The 18,533-nt window shown below is 45.8% G+C and overlaps 1 protein-coding gene across 1 annotated transcript in view; it reads left to right on the forward strand.

Annotated features, from left to right (window-relative positions):
* Positions 1–18,533, forward strand: part of LOC132388853 (regulating synaptic membrane exocytosis protein 4-like) — a gene marked incomplete at both ends in the record, with an annotated part of 113,131 nt that overhangs the window by 20,055 nt on the left and 74,543 nt on the right. Inside the window, one exon of the mRNA XM_059961272.1 lies at positions 12,792–12,933. Coding sequence (XP_059817255.1) covers positions 12,792–12,933 — 142 coding nt within the window. The remainder of the gene's footprint in view (positions 1–12,791; positions 12,934–18,533) is intronic.

Here is an 18,533-nt window from a genome sequence, read left to right on the forward strand (position 1 = left end):
TTCACACTGATGGCCCACTCATCAGAGTAAGGGAGTGAAGTCCTCTCGGGAAAACAGTCCTGATCTCTCCCCATAAACACAAGCCATGCAATCTGGCCACATCTCTCTGGAAGTTTTCTGCAGCCTCTCCAGCTTATTCATGGCTTATGGTGTGGTGACCAGACTTGCACTCAGAACTCCAAATGTGGCCGGATCAACATTTAATAACGTGGGAACATGTGGGGCAACTCCTCCGTGGGCAGTCCTGAGCCCGGCTGTGAAAGGAGAAGGGTTTGGCATGGGTCTAGCAATCACATCCCATTTAAAACCCAAAGCTACGGAAGCTCCAAAGACCCTCATCCCTGGGAGAGGAAGGAACTTTGCCTAGAAGACAAAGTGTGGAGTTTGTGTGGCAGTTAGTGTAACGCTATCACAGCGCCAGTGGCCCGGATTCCGTTCTCACCGCTGTCTGCAAGGAGTGTGTATGTTCTCCCCGTGACCATGTAGGCTTCCTCTCACACCCCAAGGTGTAGGGGTTAGTAGGTTAAGTCGTCATGTGGGTAGCTGGGGCTTCTGGAGTTGGAAGGGCCTGTTTCTGTGCTGTAACTCTAAATAAAATAAACACCGTAAGACCTAGGAGCAGATTTAGGCCATTCAACCCATTGGGTCTGCTTCGCAGGTAACATAACATCTCAAGACTTGCTTTGTATGGGGGCTGTTGTCAGAGGCAGGTGCCAGGGATGCTGGTAGAGGCAGATACATTGGGGACATTTAGGAAACACTTAGGCACATGGATGAAGGAAAATGGAGGGTAGTGTTGGAGGGAAGGGTTAGATCGATCGTAGTGTAGGTTCAAAGGTTAGCATGGCATTGTGGGCCGAAGGGCCTGTACTGTGCTGCAATGTTTTATATTCTGTCTTGCTTAATTATGTTCTTGTAGTTTGGTGACCAGAACTGCACTCAACTGCAAATTAACCAACATTTTATACAGCGGTATTGCCATAAGACATTGGAGCAGAGTTAGTCCATTCAGCCCATTGAGACTGTTATGTTGGTAACATAATGTCCTAACTCTTGTACTCCCTACAATGGACATCTAACTGTACTAATAGTTATCTCTCTTGTCTGTGGTATGACAGGAATCTGCTCCTTGTCTTTGAAAACCCCCTGGTTTGACAGGGTCCCATTGTGTTCCAGGGAAAGCTAGCCAAGTAGATGAGGGATGAGGGAGTAAAATGGGGATCCGGGCAAGAGGGACGGTTGGGCGGAGCCGACATGAGGAACAGTCGGACAGTGGAACCCAGACGGTGGGGACATCTGGGGGAAAGGTTCTAGGCTGTAAGCAAGGTGACAGTGAAAGTGTCGTGCACTCTGTCAGGAAAGGAGATGTTGCGGGTTTTATAATGCACCTCAAATGCACCTGGGCAGAAATGTTCCTATTAAAATCCTTTTATTAATAGAAACAGTACAGATGGCAGAGATGAATGGAGAGTTTCTGACTGCAATTATTTATCTTTGTAGAAAAGCACAACTTGCATTTTTTTTGGTAGCACGTTTTTTTCCCAGTGTCAGCCTGTAAGAGAATACTTGAGATGCAAATATTCTTAATGCACGTGCAGAGCAAGACTGCACAAGCAGCAATGAGGTAACAATCTGCTCTTGTGAATGAGAGAGAGGTACTGCTTTATTACTGTCACATGTACTGAGATAGTGAAAAGCTCGTCTGTTCATACAGATCAAATCATTATACGGTGCACTGAGCTGGAATAGGTAAAAGTATAACAATGCAGAATAAAGTGTAACAGCTACCAAAACAGTGTAGTGCAAGGAAACAATAAAGTGTAAGGTCATCACAAAATAGACTGTGAGGCAGACAGTGGAATAAAACTTTCCTGGAGCCTGGTAATATGTTCTTTCAGCTGTTAGTATCTTCTGCTTGACAGGAGCGTAAAGGCCTGTGGTGGGTGGTGTCTTTGACAATGCTGACTACTTTACCGAGGCAGTGAGGAGTACAGACCGGTTTCCGTGATGTGCTGGGCTGTGTCCACAACTCTGCAGTTTCTTGCAGTCACGTGCAGAACAGTTGCCCCTGACTTCCCCACTGGACCTCAGTCCCATAGACCCAGTACTTGGGCCAACCGGCTTCACTTTCTAGACTTCTGATTGACCTTTGGGCTTTGATCTTCTGTATCAATCCCAGCCAAATATAGCACCTGCTGATGAGAGAGGTCACAGTTATGAAAGAACAGTGTGTAGCACACTAGCACAGCTCTTGCCTCTCAGTAACAGAGTCCTGGGTTTGATGCTGACCTCAGGAACTGGGCTATGTGGAGTTTGCACACTCTCCCTCCAAGTGCTCTGGTTTCCTCCCACCTTTCAAAGGCTCATTGGGTAGTAGGTTAACTATCCACTGTAGGATTAGTGTTAATTGGTGGCTGATGGTCAACATGGAATCTGTGGGCTGAAAAGCCTGTTTCTGTACTGTACAAAAGATAGAGAGGTTTAGGGAGGGAACCCAAGAGGTTAGACTGGAGGAAACTGTAGCAGTCAAATATAGAGCTACGGAACTGGGATTAGAAGGGCAATGATACTGGATGCTGTTGGACTGGAGGAGATTCCAGAGCTGGTAGGGGTGATCCAACAAGGCGTAACAGTTCTAAACTTTGATGCTCAAACTTTCAGCTGTTAAGGACTCTAGGGAAGCATAGCAGTTACAACACTATTACAGCTGGGGGACTGGAGTCTGGAGTTCAATTCTAGCGTTGTCTATAAGAAGTTTGTATGTTCTCCCCAAGGATTGCATGAGTTTCCTTCCAATGCTCTGGGCTTCTTCCGTATTCCAAAGACGTACCGGTTACTTGGTTAATTTGCCATTGTAAATTATCCTGTGATTAGGCTAGGGTTAAACTGGTGGGTTGCTGGGCAGTGTGGATCGTTGGGCCGGAAGGGCCTATCCCATGTGGAGTAGGTTTTCAGGGGATCTGAGGACGGCATGCAAGTGTGGCTGGGTATCCGGAATGAAGTGGTGGTGGAGGCAGGAACTGGAACAGTTTTTACCACTCAACCTTCAGGTTCATGAACCAGAGGGGGTAACTTCACTCACCCCAACTGCTTCTATGAATTCACACTTCGTCTCATGTTCTTGATATTTATTGTTTATTATTATCACTATTTTCAGTATTTGCACAATTTGTTTTGCTCATTGGTTGTTTACCTTGTTGCATGCGGTCTTTCGTTGATTCTATTGTATTTTGTATTGATTGTGAAGGCTTGCTAGAAAATGAATCTCGGGTTGCATATGTACTGCAATAATAAATTTACTTTTAAGTATTTAAGAGGCAACCTGACTGGTTGCATTACTGTCTGGTATTGAGCGGCTAATGTACAGGGCTGGGAAAGCTGTAAGCTCAGCCAGCTCCAGCACGGGCCCTGGCCTCGGTAGGAATGACGGCCTCTTCGCAAGGCAATGCCTCATCCATCGTGAAAGACCCTCACCATCTGGGATGCGCCCTCCTCATTACTATCATCGGGGAAGAGGTGCTACTTCCCATCTGCCATCAGATTTCTGAACAGTCCTCAAACCCCACCTCGCTATCTTCTCTTTTTTTCCGCTACTGATTTTTAAATATTTTTCTTATTGTTACTTATAGAAGTTTATTAATGTCCGGCACTGATCTGTTGCAAAAAAAACCCAAATTTCACGATATGGCATGATGCTGAAATGAGCAGGGTATGGAAGGCTATAAAATTAATGCAGATACGATCAGAACCAGGTTTAATATCACTGGTCCTGACGAAGGGTCTCAGCCCGAAACGTTGACTGCTCATTTCGACGGATGCTGCCCGATCTGCTGAGTTTAGTATGTGTTGATTTGACCACAGCATCTGCAGTGTACTTTGTGTTTAATATCACTGGCATTTGTCATGAAACTTGTTGTTTTGCAGTAGCAATGCATTGCCATACTTGATAAAACAATTATAAATTGCAACAAGGATATTTAAAAAATAAATAAATAAACATTGCATTAAGAAAGACCACGGGCCATAAGATATAGGTGCAGAATTATGCTATTCAGCCCATCAAGCCCACCATTCCATCATTCCTGATTTATTATCCCTCTCAACCCCATTCTCCTGCCTTCACCCTGTAACCTTTGACCCTGTGCCTAATCAAGAGCCTATCAACCTCTGCTTAAAATATGCTCAATGACTTGCCATCTGTGACGATGAATTCCACAGATTCACCACTCTCTGGCTGAAGAAGTTCCTCTTCATCTCTATTCTAAAAGAACATCCCTCTATGTGCCTCTATAGTCGTCCCTCTAGTCTGAGACTCCCTCACTGTAGGAAACATCCTCTCCACATCCACTCTATCTTGGTCTTTCAATATTCAATAGATTTCACTTAAATCCACACCTCCCCACCCCCCCATTCTTCTAAACTCCTGTAAACACAAGTCCAGAACAATAAAATTCTCCTCGTATGTTAACCCTCTCATTCCTGGAACCATTCTTGTGAACCATCTCTGGACCCTCTCTAATGCCAGCATATCCTTTCAAAGATGAGTGGTCCAGAACTTCCCAATATTCCAAGTGCCTTATGAAGCCTCAGCACTGCATCCTTGATTTTATATTCCAGTCCTCGAAATGAATGCTAACATTCCATTTGTTTTCTTTACCACCAAGCCATCGGGCAAGTTGGCCTTTAGGAAATCCTATTCAAGGACTCCAGATTCCCTTTCCTCATCATCTCAATGTATATTGCTTATTTGCAAGGTTCTTGATTAGCCAGGGCATCAAAGGGTGTGGGGTGAAGGCAGAGGAGTGGGGATGACTGGAAGAATTGGATCAGCCCATGATTGAATGGTGGAGTAGACTCAATGGGCCGAATGGCCTACTTCTGCTCCTATATCTTATGGTCTTTTCTTTTTGTATTTGCACAGATTGTTGATTTTTGCACGTTGGTTGCTGTCCGTCCTGTTGTATGCTGTCCTTTATTGATTCTATTGCCTTCAGGATACAGAATCTCGGGGTAATATGTGGTGACACAGGCTGTATGTACTTTGATATACTTAGAACCACTGACTTTTGAATGTTCTGCCATTTCAAAAATAGTCTAGACCTTTATTCTTTCTACCAAAGCGCATGACCATCCACTTCCTGACACTGTGTTCTATCTGCCACTTCTTTGCATACTCTCTCAATCTGTCCATGTCCTTTTACAGACTCCCTGAACATTACCTGCCCCTCCACCTATCTTTGTATTATCTGCAAACTTAGCCCAAAAAAATATCAATTCTAGCAACTAAATTGTTGACATATAATGTGAAAAGCAGTAGTCCGGATACCAATCCCTGCAGAGCACCACTTGTCACTGGCAGCCAACCCAAATAGGTCCCCTTTATTCTGACTCTGCCTTCTGCCAGTCTGCCAATCTTCTATCCATGCCAGTGTAATTCCTGTAATACTTTGGGATCTATCTTGTTAAGCAGCCTCGTGTGTAGCACCTTGTCAAAGGCCATCTGAAAATTCAAGTGATCAACATCCACTGACTCTCCCTTGTCTATCCAGCCTGTTCTTTCCTCGAAGAATTCCAATAGCTGTGTTAGGCAAGATTTCCCCTTCGGGAAACTTTGGCTATTTTAGCATACACTTCCAAGTGTCCCAAAACCTCATTCTTAATAATGGACTGCAACACCTTCCCAACTACTGAAGTCAGGCTAACTGGCCTATAACTTATTTTCCTCTGCCTCCCTCTCTTCTTAAAAAATGGAGTGACATTTGCAATTTTCCAGTTCTTTGGAACCATTCCAAAATCTAGTGATTTTTGAAAGATCATTACTAATACCTTCACAATCTCTTCAGCCACCTCTTTCAGAACCCTGGGGTGTAGTCCATCTGGTTCAGGTAACTTGTCTACTTACAGACCTTTCAACTTACCAAGCAGCTTCTCCTTAGTATTACACACACCTCTGTCCCCTGATACACTCAAACTTCTGTTATATTGCAAGTGTCTTCCACAGTGAAAACAGACACAGAATACTTATTAGCCTCATCTGCCATTTCTATGTCTCCCATTATTACCTCTCCAGCATCATTTTCCAGCAGTCCATTATCCACTATCACGCCTTTTTGCTCTTTGAAAAAAAGAATATCTGACAAAAGTTTTGATTTCTTCTTTGATATTTTTGGCTAGCTTACCTTTGTGTTGCATCTTTTCTCTCCTTATGTTTTTTCACTTGCCTTCTGTTGTTTCCTTTTCAAAGCTTCCCAATCCTCCAGCTTCTCAGTAATTGTTGCTCTATTACGTTAGATTAGATTGTCATTGTGCCGAGTACAGATACAAAGCCAATGAAATACAGTTAGTGTCGAACCAGAAATGCAAAGAATAGTGTTATTTACAAAATAACTGTGAATAAAAAGTAAATGCTACAGCACACAAATATAAAAGTACTGAGACAGTACAATATGGGTGCAATACTGCTTAGCGCTGTGATGTGAGGTTCAGCAGGGTCACAGCCTCAGGGAAGAAGCTGTTCCTGTGCCTGTTGGTGTGGGAGCAGAGGCTCCTGTAGCGCCTACCGGATGGGAGGAGAGTAAAAAGTCCATGGTTAGGGTGAGATGCATCCTTGATAATGCTTTCGCCCTGCCCAGGCAGCGCTTATGGTAGATGTTCTCAATGGTGGGCAACTGGGTGCCGATAATCTGCTGGGCAGTTTTCACCACATGCTGGAGTGCTTTGCGTTCCGATATGGGACAATTGCCATACCACACTGAGATGCAGTTGGTGAGTATGCTCTCAATGGTACAGTGGTAAAAGTCCGTCAGTATCCTGGGACAGAGGTGAGCTTTCTTGATGCTCCACAGGAAATAAAGGCGCTGTTGTGCCTTTTCGATCAGGATGGAGGAGTTCAGGGACCAGGTGAGAACCTCGGAAATGGGACACCAAGGAATTTGAAGCTTGATACACGCTCCACTACAGATCCGTTGATGTAGATGGGGACATGAGTGTGGCTCCTAGCATGCCTGAAGTCCACAATGATCTCCTTGGTCTTCTGTGTGTTAAGGGCCAGGTTGTTGTTGGCACACCATGCAGCCAGGTACTGGACGTTGTCCCTGTAGGCCGTCTCATCATCCCCTCTGATCAGGCCAACCACTGTGGTGTCGTCTGCGAATTTGATTATGGAGTTAGAACCACGTACAGGAACGCAGTCATAGGTGAAGAGGGAGTAGAGAAGAGGGCTCAGCACACAGCCTTGAGGCATGCCGGTGTTCAGGGTGAGAGTGGAGGAGGAGAGGTTATCTAATTTAACAGATTGGGGTCTGTTGGTCAAAAAATCCAAGGTCCAATTGCAGAGGGATGAGCTGATACCAACCTGGTGAAGTTTGGCAATCAGCTTGGAGGGGATCACAGTATTGAATGTTGAACTAAAGTCAATGAACAGCATTCTGATGTAAAAGTTGGAGCTGTCCAGGTGGGTCAGGGCAGAGTGAAGTGCTGTGGAGATGGCGTCCTCTGTTGACCTGTTGGTGCGATAGGCAAATTGATGGGGGTCCAGGGTAGTGGGCAGACAGGATTTCAGATGTGATAGAACCAGTCCCTCAAAGCACTTTGCAATGATGGGGGTGAGTGCAACTGGGCAGAAGTCATTCGGGCCCGTGGCAGTGGAATGCTTTGGCACTGGCACGACGGTGGTGATCTTGAAGCTTGTGGGGACAACTGCCTAGGCCAAGGATGGATTGAAAATATGCCCTCTCTTTTGCTTTTATGCTGCCTCTGACTTCCCTTGTGAGCCACAATTGCCTCATTCTCCCTTAAGAATACTCTATCTTTGGGACGTATTTATCCTGCGCTTTCTGAATTGCTTCCAGAAACTCTAGCCATTGCTGTTCTGACATCATCCCTGATAGTGTCACTTTCCAATCAACTTTGACCAGGTCCTCTCTGATACCTCTGCAATTCCCTTTACTGATACACCTGACTTTATCGTCTCCCTCTCAAACTGCAGGGTGAATTTTATCATATTATGATCATTATCTCTTCAGAGTTCCTTCACCTTAAACTCTTGAATCAAATCTATTTCATTACACAATGCCCCATACAGAACCCTTTTCCTAGTGGGCTCAACCACAAGCTGCTTTAAAAAGGCATTCTACAAATTCCCTCTCTTGGGATCTAGCACCAACCCAATTTTTCCCCCAATCTACCTGATATTGAAGTCCCACATAAATAATGTATGTTGCCCTTATTACATGCCTTTTTTTATTTCTTCTATCTTCTGCCTGTCCTTCCTCACAGTCTCACTACACACTGTACCTGGTTGTATACTAATTACCCCATCCTCAGCCTTATCATTCCAGTTCCCATCCATCCATCAAATTAGTTTAAACCTTCCCAACAGCTCCAGGAAACCTGTCTAAAAGAGAAAAAGTAGTGAGGTGAATGCATATCCAGAAAGCTGATGGCTGAGGGAATGAAGCTGTTCCTGAAATATGAGTGTGTCTCTCCTGTACCATCTCCTTGTGTTAATGAGAAGAGGGCACGTCGCAGATGGTGAGGCTCCTTAATGATACCACTTCCTTGAGAAATCACCTTTTGAAGGTGTCCTCATTGGTGGGGAGGCTAGTTCCCATGATGGAGCTGGCAGAGTTTACACCCTCTGCAGCTTTTTCCAGTCCTGTGCAGTGGCCCTTCTATACCAGAATGCGCTAAAACCAGTCAGAATGCTCTCAGAGAAGTACAGCATTGAAACAGGCTCCTTGGCCCATCTAGTCCATGTCAAAATCATCTCAGCTGCCTACTCCCACCGACCTGCACTGTGGCCATAGCCCTCCATATCACTGCTATCCATGTACCTATCCAAACGTTGAAATCGAGCTCGCAGGTACCACTTGTGCTGGCTGCTCATTCCACACTCTCACAACCCTCTGAGTGAAGAAGTTTCACCTCAGGCTCCCCTTAAACTCGATCATCTGCCATTTTTTCCAGCCTCCTTTTCCAGTGATGCAGATCCCTCTGCAAGCCATCCTCACCGTCCACCACACCCCTAATTTTGGAGTCATTCACAAATTTGCTGAGCCAGTTAACCACATTATCATCCAGGTTATTGATATTAAAGGCAAACAACAACAGATCCTGCGGCACACCACTAGTCACTGGTCTCCAGTCCGAGAGGCAACCGTCTACTACCACTCTCTGGATTTTTCCACAAAGCCGATGTCCAATCCAGTTTACTGCTGAAAGACTGAACCTTCTTGATCCATTTCCTATGCAGGACCTTGTCAAATGCCTTACTAATCTCCACGGTACATCTGCAGACATTTGCAAGAGTCTCCTCAAACTCCTAATGAAGTATATCCACTGTTAGTCCTTCTTTGTAATGGCATTAATAAGGGCCAGGATAAATCTTCAGAGATGTTGAGACCAGGAATGTGACTGTAGAAATGATCATGATGGTGAGCATAGATGTGATGGGTTGAAGGGCCTCTTTCTGTTCTATACATGTCTCTGGATCAGGATATGGGGGATGGGTGTTGGGTGTGGAAGTGGGGCAACTGGGAGAATCTGGGGATCTTCCAAAGTTGGGTGTTCCAGCAAGAAATCCCTTATGTGAAACTTGATGTCTTTCAGTGGGTTGAAGGAAACCATTCAGACTTGGGAAGTGAAGGGTTAAATCAAACTTTGTCCTGGCGGCTGCTGCTGTCACTCGATGTCCTTTAGCTGCAGGCGGTGTTCAAGTGTACTGATACCTGATATACTTGACCTGACTGTACCACTTGGGAGCTGGTTGGGTGAGCAGACATTTGATCACACACGCCTTCAAGTACCAGTGATGGTGGAGCGCTGGCCTTAGTCCTTCTGCTCAACTAGGCCGTCTGCATGTGCTCAAACAGCATGATTTACATTGGAAATGGGGTTGAGGGGAGTGTGGGTGTGATAGGGTTGTTCAATACTCACTCAAGTCCACATGATGTGGCACACGTCTCCTTTGTCCCCCCTCTCAAGTATGAGGAAGTTGGCATCTATGTAGAGGAATAAAGAGTTAACATTGGATGGAAACTCAACAGATCAGGCAGAGAGAAATAAAGAGTTGCACATTTCCATTGGATGGGAACTCAGGTCAGGCAGCATCTACGAAGAGAAATGAAGAGCTGATGTTGGATGAGAAATCAATGAAACTTAAAATTTGGGGTGTGTGGAAAGTGCATAAAGACACAAAAGCAACAAAAGTGGATGGGGGGTGTGAATTTCACCACGGGGTGGGGGGGTGTGTGAATTTGAATTAATGGTAATTATATGGAATGGTTGGGTTTAGTGCTGAGCCCAGAAGGTTGGGATGTGCTGTGTTGGAAGACAAGGTGTAGATCCCAGAGTTTTCATTGCACTTGACTGTTGTAATCTCAATGAACTCCACAGCTCTAGGACATTTTGACAATGCCCCCTGTTACAATGTCCTATCCCTGTTTGTGAAAGGTTCTACCTAATGAAAGCCCATTTTTCTCGCCTCTTCTCCCCTCCCTGCCCTTGCTCTCCCCTTTAGCTCTCCTTTCCTCCTTGCTGCCTGTCCCCTCTCTTTATGCCTTCCAGATACTCCCCTCTCCTCCCCTGCACTCATTCCTTGCTGCACCCTAGCTCCAGCTCTCCTCCCTCCTTAGTACCTATCCCCTCTCTTCATATCTTCCTGACCATCCCCTGCACTCATTCCTTCCTCCCCCACCCCTCACCTTTCCTGGCTGTGTATGTGTTTATTCACATTTGGTAAATTCCCTACAATTCTCAAATGCTCTGAAAGTCTCCTCTCCAACTTCAGAAATCTCTTCAAATCCGGTAACCAGCACCATCCAAACCATTAAACCAGATCGTTCTGTTCCTGTAACTTCTGCGACATTTTTATTTCCTGTTAAGAGCTGCATTTTCATAAATCTGTCAGGTGGCTGTAATGCATCAGCTGGAGATGGAACAGCTGAACAGTAATGGCTTGCGTCCCTTGAGCTGATTTTATTATTGGGAACTTTAATATGGTCGACCGAGTCAAAATTTATGGATACAAAAATTGCATAAATTCAGGGTGACACAGGTTGGAGTAATATGTTGCTGTTTCTATGAGTTTACAGTCTCAGATTTGGAAATGGCTTTGGTCTATATGACATCAGGGCCTGGTCCACCTTTTCCCATTATATTAATGGTAATAATTCAAGATTGAAGATTGTTTCATGTCATTTCCAGTACACAAGTGTAAAGGTGGATGAAGTTTTTGTTACCCTGGATCTGATGCAGCACCTAAAAACACACCATAAAGGAGACGGTAATAAAAAGCACAATAAATGTAGCTACGTGAGATAGCTTATATACAGAGATTGATTGTATGTGGCTAAAGTGACACCAGGCACAGGAGTGTCTGTACATAAGGAGACTGACAGGAAATGAGAAAGTAGTGGTGGTTGGAGGGGTGAGTTGGTGGTGGAGGTGTTGATCAACTTTACTGCTTGGGGAAAGGAACTGTTTTTGAGTCTGGGTATGGATGCTATGTAGCCTCCTCACTGATGGAAGTGGGACAAACAGTCAATCAGCAGGGTGGGTGGGGCCCTTCATGATGTTACTGGGCCTTTTCTGGCACCTTTCTGTATATATGTCCATGATGGTGGGTAGGGTGGTGAGGGTGATGTGTTGGGCAGTTCTGACTACCCATTGTAGAGATTTCCTGTCCACTGCAGTGCAGTTTCTGTACAGTGCAGTGACGCAGTTTGTCAGGGTGTTCTCAGCTGCACATCTGTAGAACGATGCGAGTATGGATTTGCAAAGCCCAGCTCCCTTCAGCCTCCTCAGAAAGTAGAGGCATTGATGAGCTTTCTTGAAGTGTAGGATGTGTCCTGGGACCATGAGAGGTTGTGTGAGATGTTCACTCCCAGGAGTTTGAAACTGCTTGCAGTTTTCGCTACCGTGCTGCTGGTGTGAGTTCTCCTGAAGCAGATAACCATCTCCTTTGTCTTGTTGACACCAAGGAAGAGGTTACTTGTCTCTAAGCTATTTGCCTATTAACTTCATGACAAATTTTACGAATTATTCCTGGCGGTTGGTTTATATTGTCACATCTACTGAGGTAACAGTGAAAAGCTTTTGTCGGTGTGCCATCTAGACATAATTAGATTGAGGTAGTACCAAAGGAAAGCAGAATGAAGTGTAGCAGTTATTAAGAAAGAGCAGGTAGACAATAAGGTGCAAGGGCCTTCATGAGGTAGACTGGGAGATCAAAGAGTTCATCGTTAGTTGCAAGGGTCCTAGTACAGCAATAGACAGTAGAAGCTGTCCTTGAGTTCACTAGTATGAGTTCACAAACTTTTGTATCTTCTGCGCTGGAAGGGAAAATGACCAGAGTGGGAGTTGTCATTAACTATGCTGGCCGTACCACCCAGGCCATGCTCTCTTCTCACTGCTGACATCAGGAAGAAGGGACAGGACCCACGTCACCAGGCTCAGCCATCAGGCTCTAGAACCAGAGAGATAACTTCACTTCCCCTTCACTGAACTGTTCCCACAGCCTACAGACTCGCTTTCGAGGACTCTTCTCTATTTATTGTTTGTTTTTTTATTATTAATTCTCTTTTCTCTCCTCTACTTGCACAGTTTGTTCACTTTTGCACATGAGTTGTCTTGTGTGTTTAATTGATTCCATTGTGTTTCTTTGTAGTTGCAGTGAATGCCCACAAGGAAATTAATCTCTTGTCATATAGTGACGTGTATGTACTTTGATAATGCACTGTTGGGTGGCTGGTCAATCTAATTGCCTTATGGAATTACTCATCCTCTTGCAGATGGAGACGGTCGAAAGCTACGAGGTGCAATTCAGCGCAGCACGGAGACGGGGCTAGCTGTCGAGATGCCGAGGAGGACCATGCGCCAAGCCAGCCACGAGTCCATTGAGGAAAGCATGAACAGCTATGGATCGGAGGGAAAGTGAGTATTGGAATGGAACGGAACCAATGCAATTGTTGCTGTCTGATTCAGATTCAGCTTATTTATCACACGTATGTTGAAACATGTAGCAAAATGCGTTGTTTGTGTCAACCACCAACCCAACGTAGGGGTGTGCTGGGGGCAGCCCGCAGGTTTCTCCACAGATTCTGGTGCCAACACGGGGTGCCCACCGTGCTCAGCAGAACAACAAACAACATTGAAGCAAGTCCCATCTGTCCCTGCCTCCCCTCCCATCCACCCATGCACGGCCACAGTCCCTTAACTTTAGGGCAGGCTGTTTTCGGCCTCCAGCAGGCCCGTGGATTTGCAGACATTGTGTCTTCAACTTCCCCAGCAGACTCACCTGGTTTTGCAACTCTTGGCTTTGGCAATCAGGCCTATAGTTCTGGGTTTTGCACTTCGGTGTTGGTCCAGATGACAATGCTACAGTTCTCGTGCATTGGAGTCACCAACGCCACCAATGGCGGGACTCCAAACCAAGTCTCCCTCAATTTCAAATTTTTACAACGTAATTGCCAATTAGAATTTATCAAGCAATCCTCTCTGAAGCCAGATCGGTGGGTTAAGTGTCTGCCTCCCATTCAGACGATCCCAGCATCAGGATACAGGCACTTGATGCTTCTCTTCACCCTGATGAGATCTTTCTCACCTTGACCACTGAGGTCCTTCCAAGTAAGGAGAACATCCAGAGAGCTGGCGTGAGAAATGAGGAGTGGGACTAGACTGTTTACACCCTCGAGGCTGCTCTACTTTTCAGGACTGTGACCCAATGCCGTCGCCTCAGGCAGTGAGGCAAGGACAATAAATTACCATAACATATAATATATTAGGCCAATTCAGCCCATCAATTCTGCTCTGCCATTCCATCATGGCTGACTTGTAATCCCATTCTCCTGCACTCTCCCCATAACCTGTGACATGCAGAACTTACCAGCCCCTGATTTTCTTTAAATATACCCTATGACTTTGCCAATTAATTCCACAGATTCACCACACTCTGATTAAAGAAATTCCTCCTCCATTTCTCTTCTAAAGGGACATCCTTGTATTTTGAGGCTGTGCCCTCTGGTGCTCGACTTCCCCATGATAGAAAACATCCTCTGCCGATCTACTGTAAATAGACCTTTCAATATTCGACGTGTTTCAAGTGCTGGCCTACAGGAGTGTAACATCAGAGGACACAGGGTTCAGATTTTAAAGGGATCAATGGGACAGCTCCTTCACACACACAGGGTGGTGTGTGTGGAACAAGAAAGTGGTACAGGCGGACACAATTATAATATTTAAAGAACAATAGAACAGGTAAATGGTTTAGAGCAGGGATTTCCAACCTTCTTTATGTCATGGACCGATGGCATTAACTAAGGGGTCCACGGACCCCCAGGTTGGGAACCCCTGGTTTAGGGAAATGGGACTTTCTCTGATGGACAAGTTGAGACAGTTTCCATACTGCGTCAAGGACCAGAGGGTGGTCAGTCTGTGGAACTGGTTGCTTCAGGCAGCTGTGGAGGCCATGTCATTGGGTATATTTAAAGCAGAGGTTAGTAGGTTCTTCATTAGTCAGGGCACCAATGGTTACAGGGAGAAGGAAGGAGAATGGGGTTGAGAGGGATAATAAATCAGCCATGATGGAATGGTGAAGACTCAATGGGCCGAATGGCCTAATTCTGCCCCTGTGCCTTACGGTCTTGTACAGACAATGTTAGATATCACTAAGGTTGCTGAATACAAATTTTACAGTTAGATGTATAGCAGTGTCCATCTGCTGTAAAACATATATTCAGATACATCTTCTCTATCGTAGATGTTTAAGAATTAATAATTAGTGTTTCTTAATAGATGTATGATAGAAAATTAATATATCGATCCAATAACTAGGTAGCAACTTCTATCATCACTATTTCTCAGGCTTCGGCAAACATGAATTGGCTAATTCTGTTCCCATGTTGTATGTCTAAATGGGCTGAATGGCCTTTTTCCTGCTGTGTGATTCTGTGACCTGCCAGACGTGCTTAGATCTGAAAACTCGACCTCGCAGTCAGTGACCAGAGCTGTGGCCGCTTGCCCAAGCAAACAACAAGAAGGATGGAGGGAGGAGGCAGTAAGGTCTGGCAGGGACTAGAGGCTGACTTCAGTGAGGTTCTAAGGATGTACTCAGGACACATTACACCAGAACAGACATACTGCTTGAGGGCTGAGTTTCAAGATTGTTTGATGTCATTTTCAAACAAAGGAAGTGCTCAGAGGATGTGCAGCCCAGCTAGCAGATGTTCTCACTGACATCTTCAACGTCTCCCTGAGCAGCGCCACCATTCCAATGTGCTTCGAGGCCGCCACCATCGTCCCCGTGCCGAAGAAGTCTTCAGTGTCCTGCCTCACTGACTACCGTCCCGTTGCACTCACATCCATCATCAGGAAGTGTTTCGAGAGGCTCATCATGAGGCTTATCAAGACCCTGCTGCCCCCCTCATTGGACCCCCTGCGTTTTGTGCACCGTCCCAACCGTTCAACAGACGACGCCATTGCCACCACCCTCCACCTGGCCCTAACCCACCTGGACAAAAAAGACACATACGTTCAGATGCTGTTCAAAGACTTCAGTTCAGCATTCAACACAATCATCCCTCAACACCTGATTGGAAAGCTGAGCCTACTGGGCCTGAACACCTCCCTCTGCAACCGGATCCTAGACTTCCTGACTGGGAGACCTCAGTCTGGATCGGGAGCATCATCTCCAACACCATCACACACTTAGCACGGGGGACCCCCAGGGCTGTGTGCTCAGTCCACTGCTGTTCACTCTGCTGACCCATGACTGTGCTGCAACACACAGCTCGAACCACATCATCAAGTTCGCCGATGACACGATCATGGTGGGTCTCATCAGCAAGAACGACGAGTCAGCTTACAGAGAGGAGGTGCAGTGGCTAACGGACTGGTGCAGAGCCAACAACCTGTCTCTGAATGTGAACAAAACAAAAGAGATGGTTGTTGACTTCAGGAGGGCGCGGAGCGACCACTCCCCGCTGAACATCGACGGCTCCTCGGTAGAGATCATAAATAGCACCAAATTTCTTGGTGTTCACCTGGTGGAGAATCTCACCTGGTCCTTCAACACCAGCTCCATAGCAAAGAAAGCCCAGCAGCGTCTCTACTTTCTGCAAAGGCTGAGGAAAGTCCATCTCCCACCCCCCATCCTCACCACATTCTACAGAGGTTGTATTGAGAGCATCCTGAGCAGCTGCATCACTGCCTGGTTCGGAAATTGCACCATCTCGGATCGCAAGACACTGCAGCGGATAGTGAGGTCAACTGAGAAGATCATCAGGGTCTCTCTTCCCGCCATCATGGACGTTTACACTACACGCTGCATTTGCAAAGGAAATAACATTATGAAGGACCCCATGCACCCATCATACAATCTCTTCTCCCTCCTGCCGTCTGGGGAAAAGACTCTGTGGCATTGGGCTCTCATGACCAGACTATGTGACAGTTTCTTCCCCCAAGCTATCAGACTCCTCAATACCCAGAGCCTGGACTGACACCTTGCCCTATTGTCCTGTTTATTATTTATTGTAATGCCTGCACTGTTTTTGTGCACTTTATGCAGTCCTGGGTAGGTCTGTAGTCTAGTGTAGCTTTCTCTGTGATTTTTTTTTTACGTAGTTCAGTCTAGTTTTTGTACTGTGTCATGTAACACTATGGTCCTGAAAAACGTTGTCTCATTTTTACTATGTACTGTACCAGCAGTTATGGTTGAAATGACAATAAAAGTGACGACTTGAATACAAAAGTGCAAAGGAGAATGAAATAATTGTTATTTCACAGTAATTTAAAAAAACAATAAATATAAACACATGAGATAGCTTGTGTACCTTTATTGTCCATAAAGTGATACTAGAACAGGAGAGTCTGTACATAAAGTGTCTGACAGGAAAGGTAGTGGTGGGGGTGGGGGGGCTAATTTATTGTCTAAAGATTCCAAATGTGATCCCAAGGACAGAACGGGTACCTCTCCACGACTGGGGCCTGACGGAGGACAGAACGGGTACCTCTCCACGACTGGGGCCTGACGGAGGACAGAACGGGTACCTCTCCACGTCTGGGGCCTGACGGAGGACAGAACGGGTACCTCTCCATGACTGGGGCCTGACGGAGGACAGAACGGGTACCTCTCCACGACTAGGGCCTGACGGAGGACAGAACGGGTACCTCTCCACGACTGGGGCCTGACGGAGGACAGAACGGGTACCTCTCCACGACTGGGGCCTGACGGAGGACAGAACGGGTACCTCTCCATGACTGGGGCCTGACAGAGGACAGAACGGGTGAATGGACAGCACTTCCACTTGGATGAAGACCAGCATAAATCCTCCTGAACGCTTGAAAGGAATAAATAAAATCAGCAGGGAATTCAGAAGTATCTTTATTCTGGAAGTGAAGGGATGCAGTATAAATAGATGAGAATTGAAAGGGTTAAATTTTGAGGACTGATGCATGGACCATGCTCGTAATTCGTCCGAGAACAGAAGATTAAGGGATGATCCAATTAAGATTTATAAATGCTTACAGAATTTGAGAAGACAGAAATGATTCGGTCTGGTAGGGGAGGCCAGAACAAAGAACCTGACCCAAGCCCACAGGGAAAACAGACCCTCGCATGAAGGCTGATGGAGTTTGCGAGCCTTCGTGCACAACTGAAAATATCCAGACTGAGATTCTTTGTTTGTGAAGGATTGACAGTGGCACAGGTCTTTCAGTTGTGGCTCAGTGGGAGGAAACTGGCCTCTGGGTCAGGAAGCTGTCCCACTTGAGACTTGAGCACAGCAATTTACGCACCTTTGTGGCCTCGAGATCACCAGCTCTTCACTTACAAACCACAGCTTCAGCCTTCAATTACAAGGGGAGTCACAATCAGCTAAACAAGACGGCTGAGGAATGGCAAAACTGGTGAAGTGCAAAGTGTTGCATTTTAGGAAGTCAAACGCAAATAGAACATTCACAGTGAATGGTTGGGACCTGAGGAGTGTTATAGAACAGAGACATAGGGGTATGCATATGGTCATGGCTCTGTGAAAATGAGTCACAGGTAGGCAGGGTGGAGAAGAAATCAAAAATATTATCATGTATACATCAGAAAATACTACCTTGAGATTTGTATTCTTACAGGAAAATGAAGAAATATAATTTATGAAAATTATATTCTCCACTGTGCATCTATAGAAGTTTGTGAAAGTTTTTGGTGACACGCCTTGCATAGAATTCGGGTGAAGGTTTCCCTTGGTGTTGTTGAAGGGTGAGTTTCTGAATGCAGACCATATTGCAATGGAGGAATGGCAGGACAGGGCGATGCGTGTGTTGGAGGAGACTTTGGCAGTGAAGTTCCATGCACCAGTGACCGAGGTTGCAAGTTTGAGACGAGTTGCTTGATTGAGAGTCGTAATCACTGATTATATGTCATGAAATACATCGTGCCCCTCTCCCCACCTCTTTCTGGTTTCTTTTCCCTTCCTTTCCAGTCCCGATGAAGGGTCTTGGTCCAAAATGTCGACTGTCAATTCATCTCCATAGACGCTGCC

Source organism: Hypanus sabinus, unplaced genomic scaffold (genome assembly GCF_030144855.1).
Source record: "Hypanus sabinus isolate sHypSab1 unplaced genomic scaffold, sHypSab1.hap1 scaffold_428, whole genome shotgun sequence".
In the NCBI taxonomy this organism is placed as follows: Eukaryota; Metazoa; Chordata; class Chondrichthyes; order Myliobatiformes; family Dasyatidae; genus Hypanus; species Hypanus sabinus.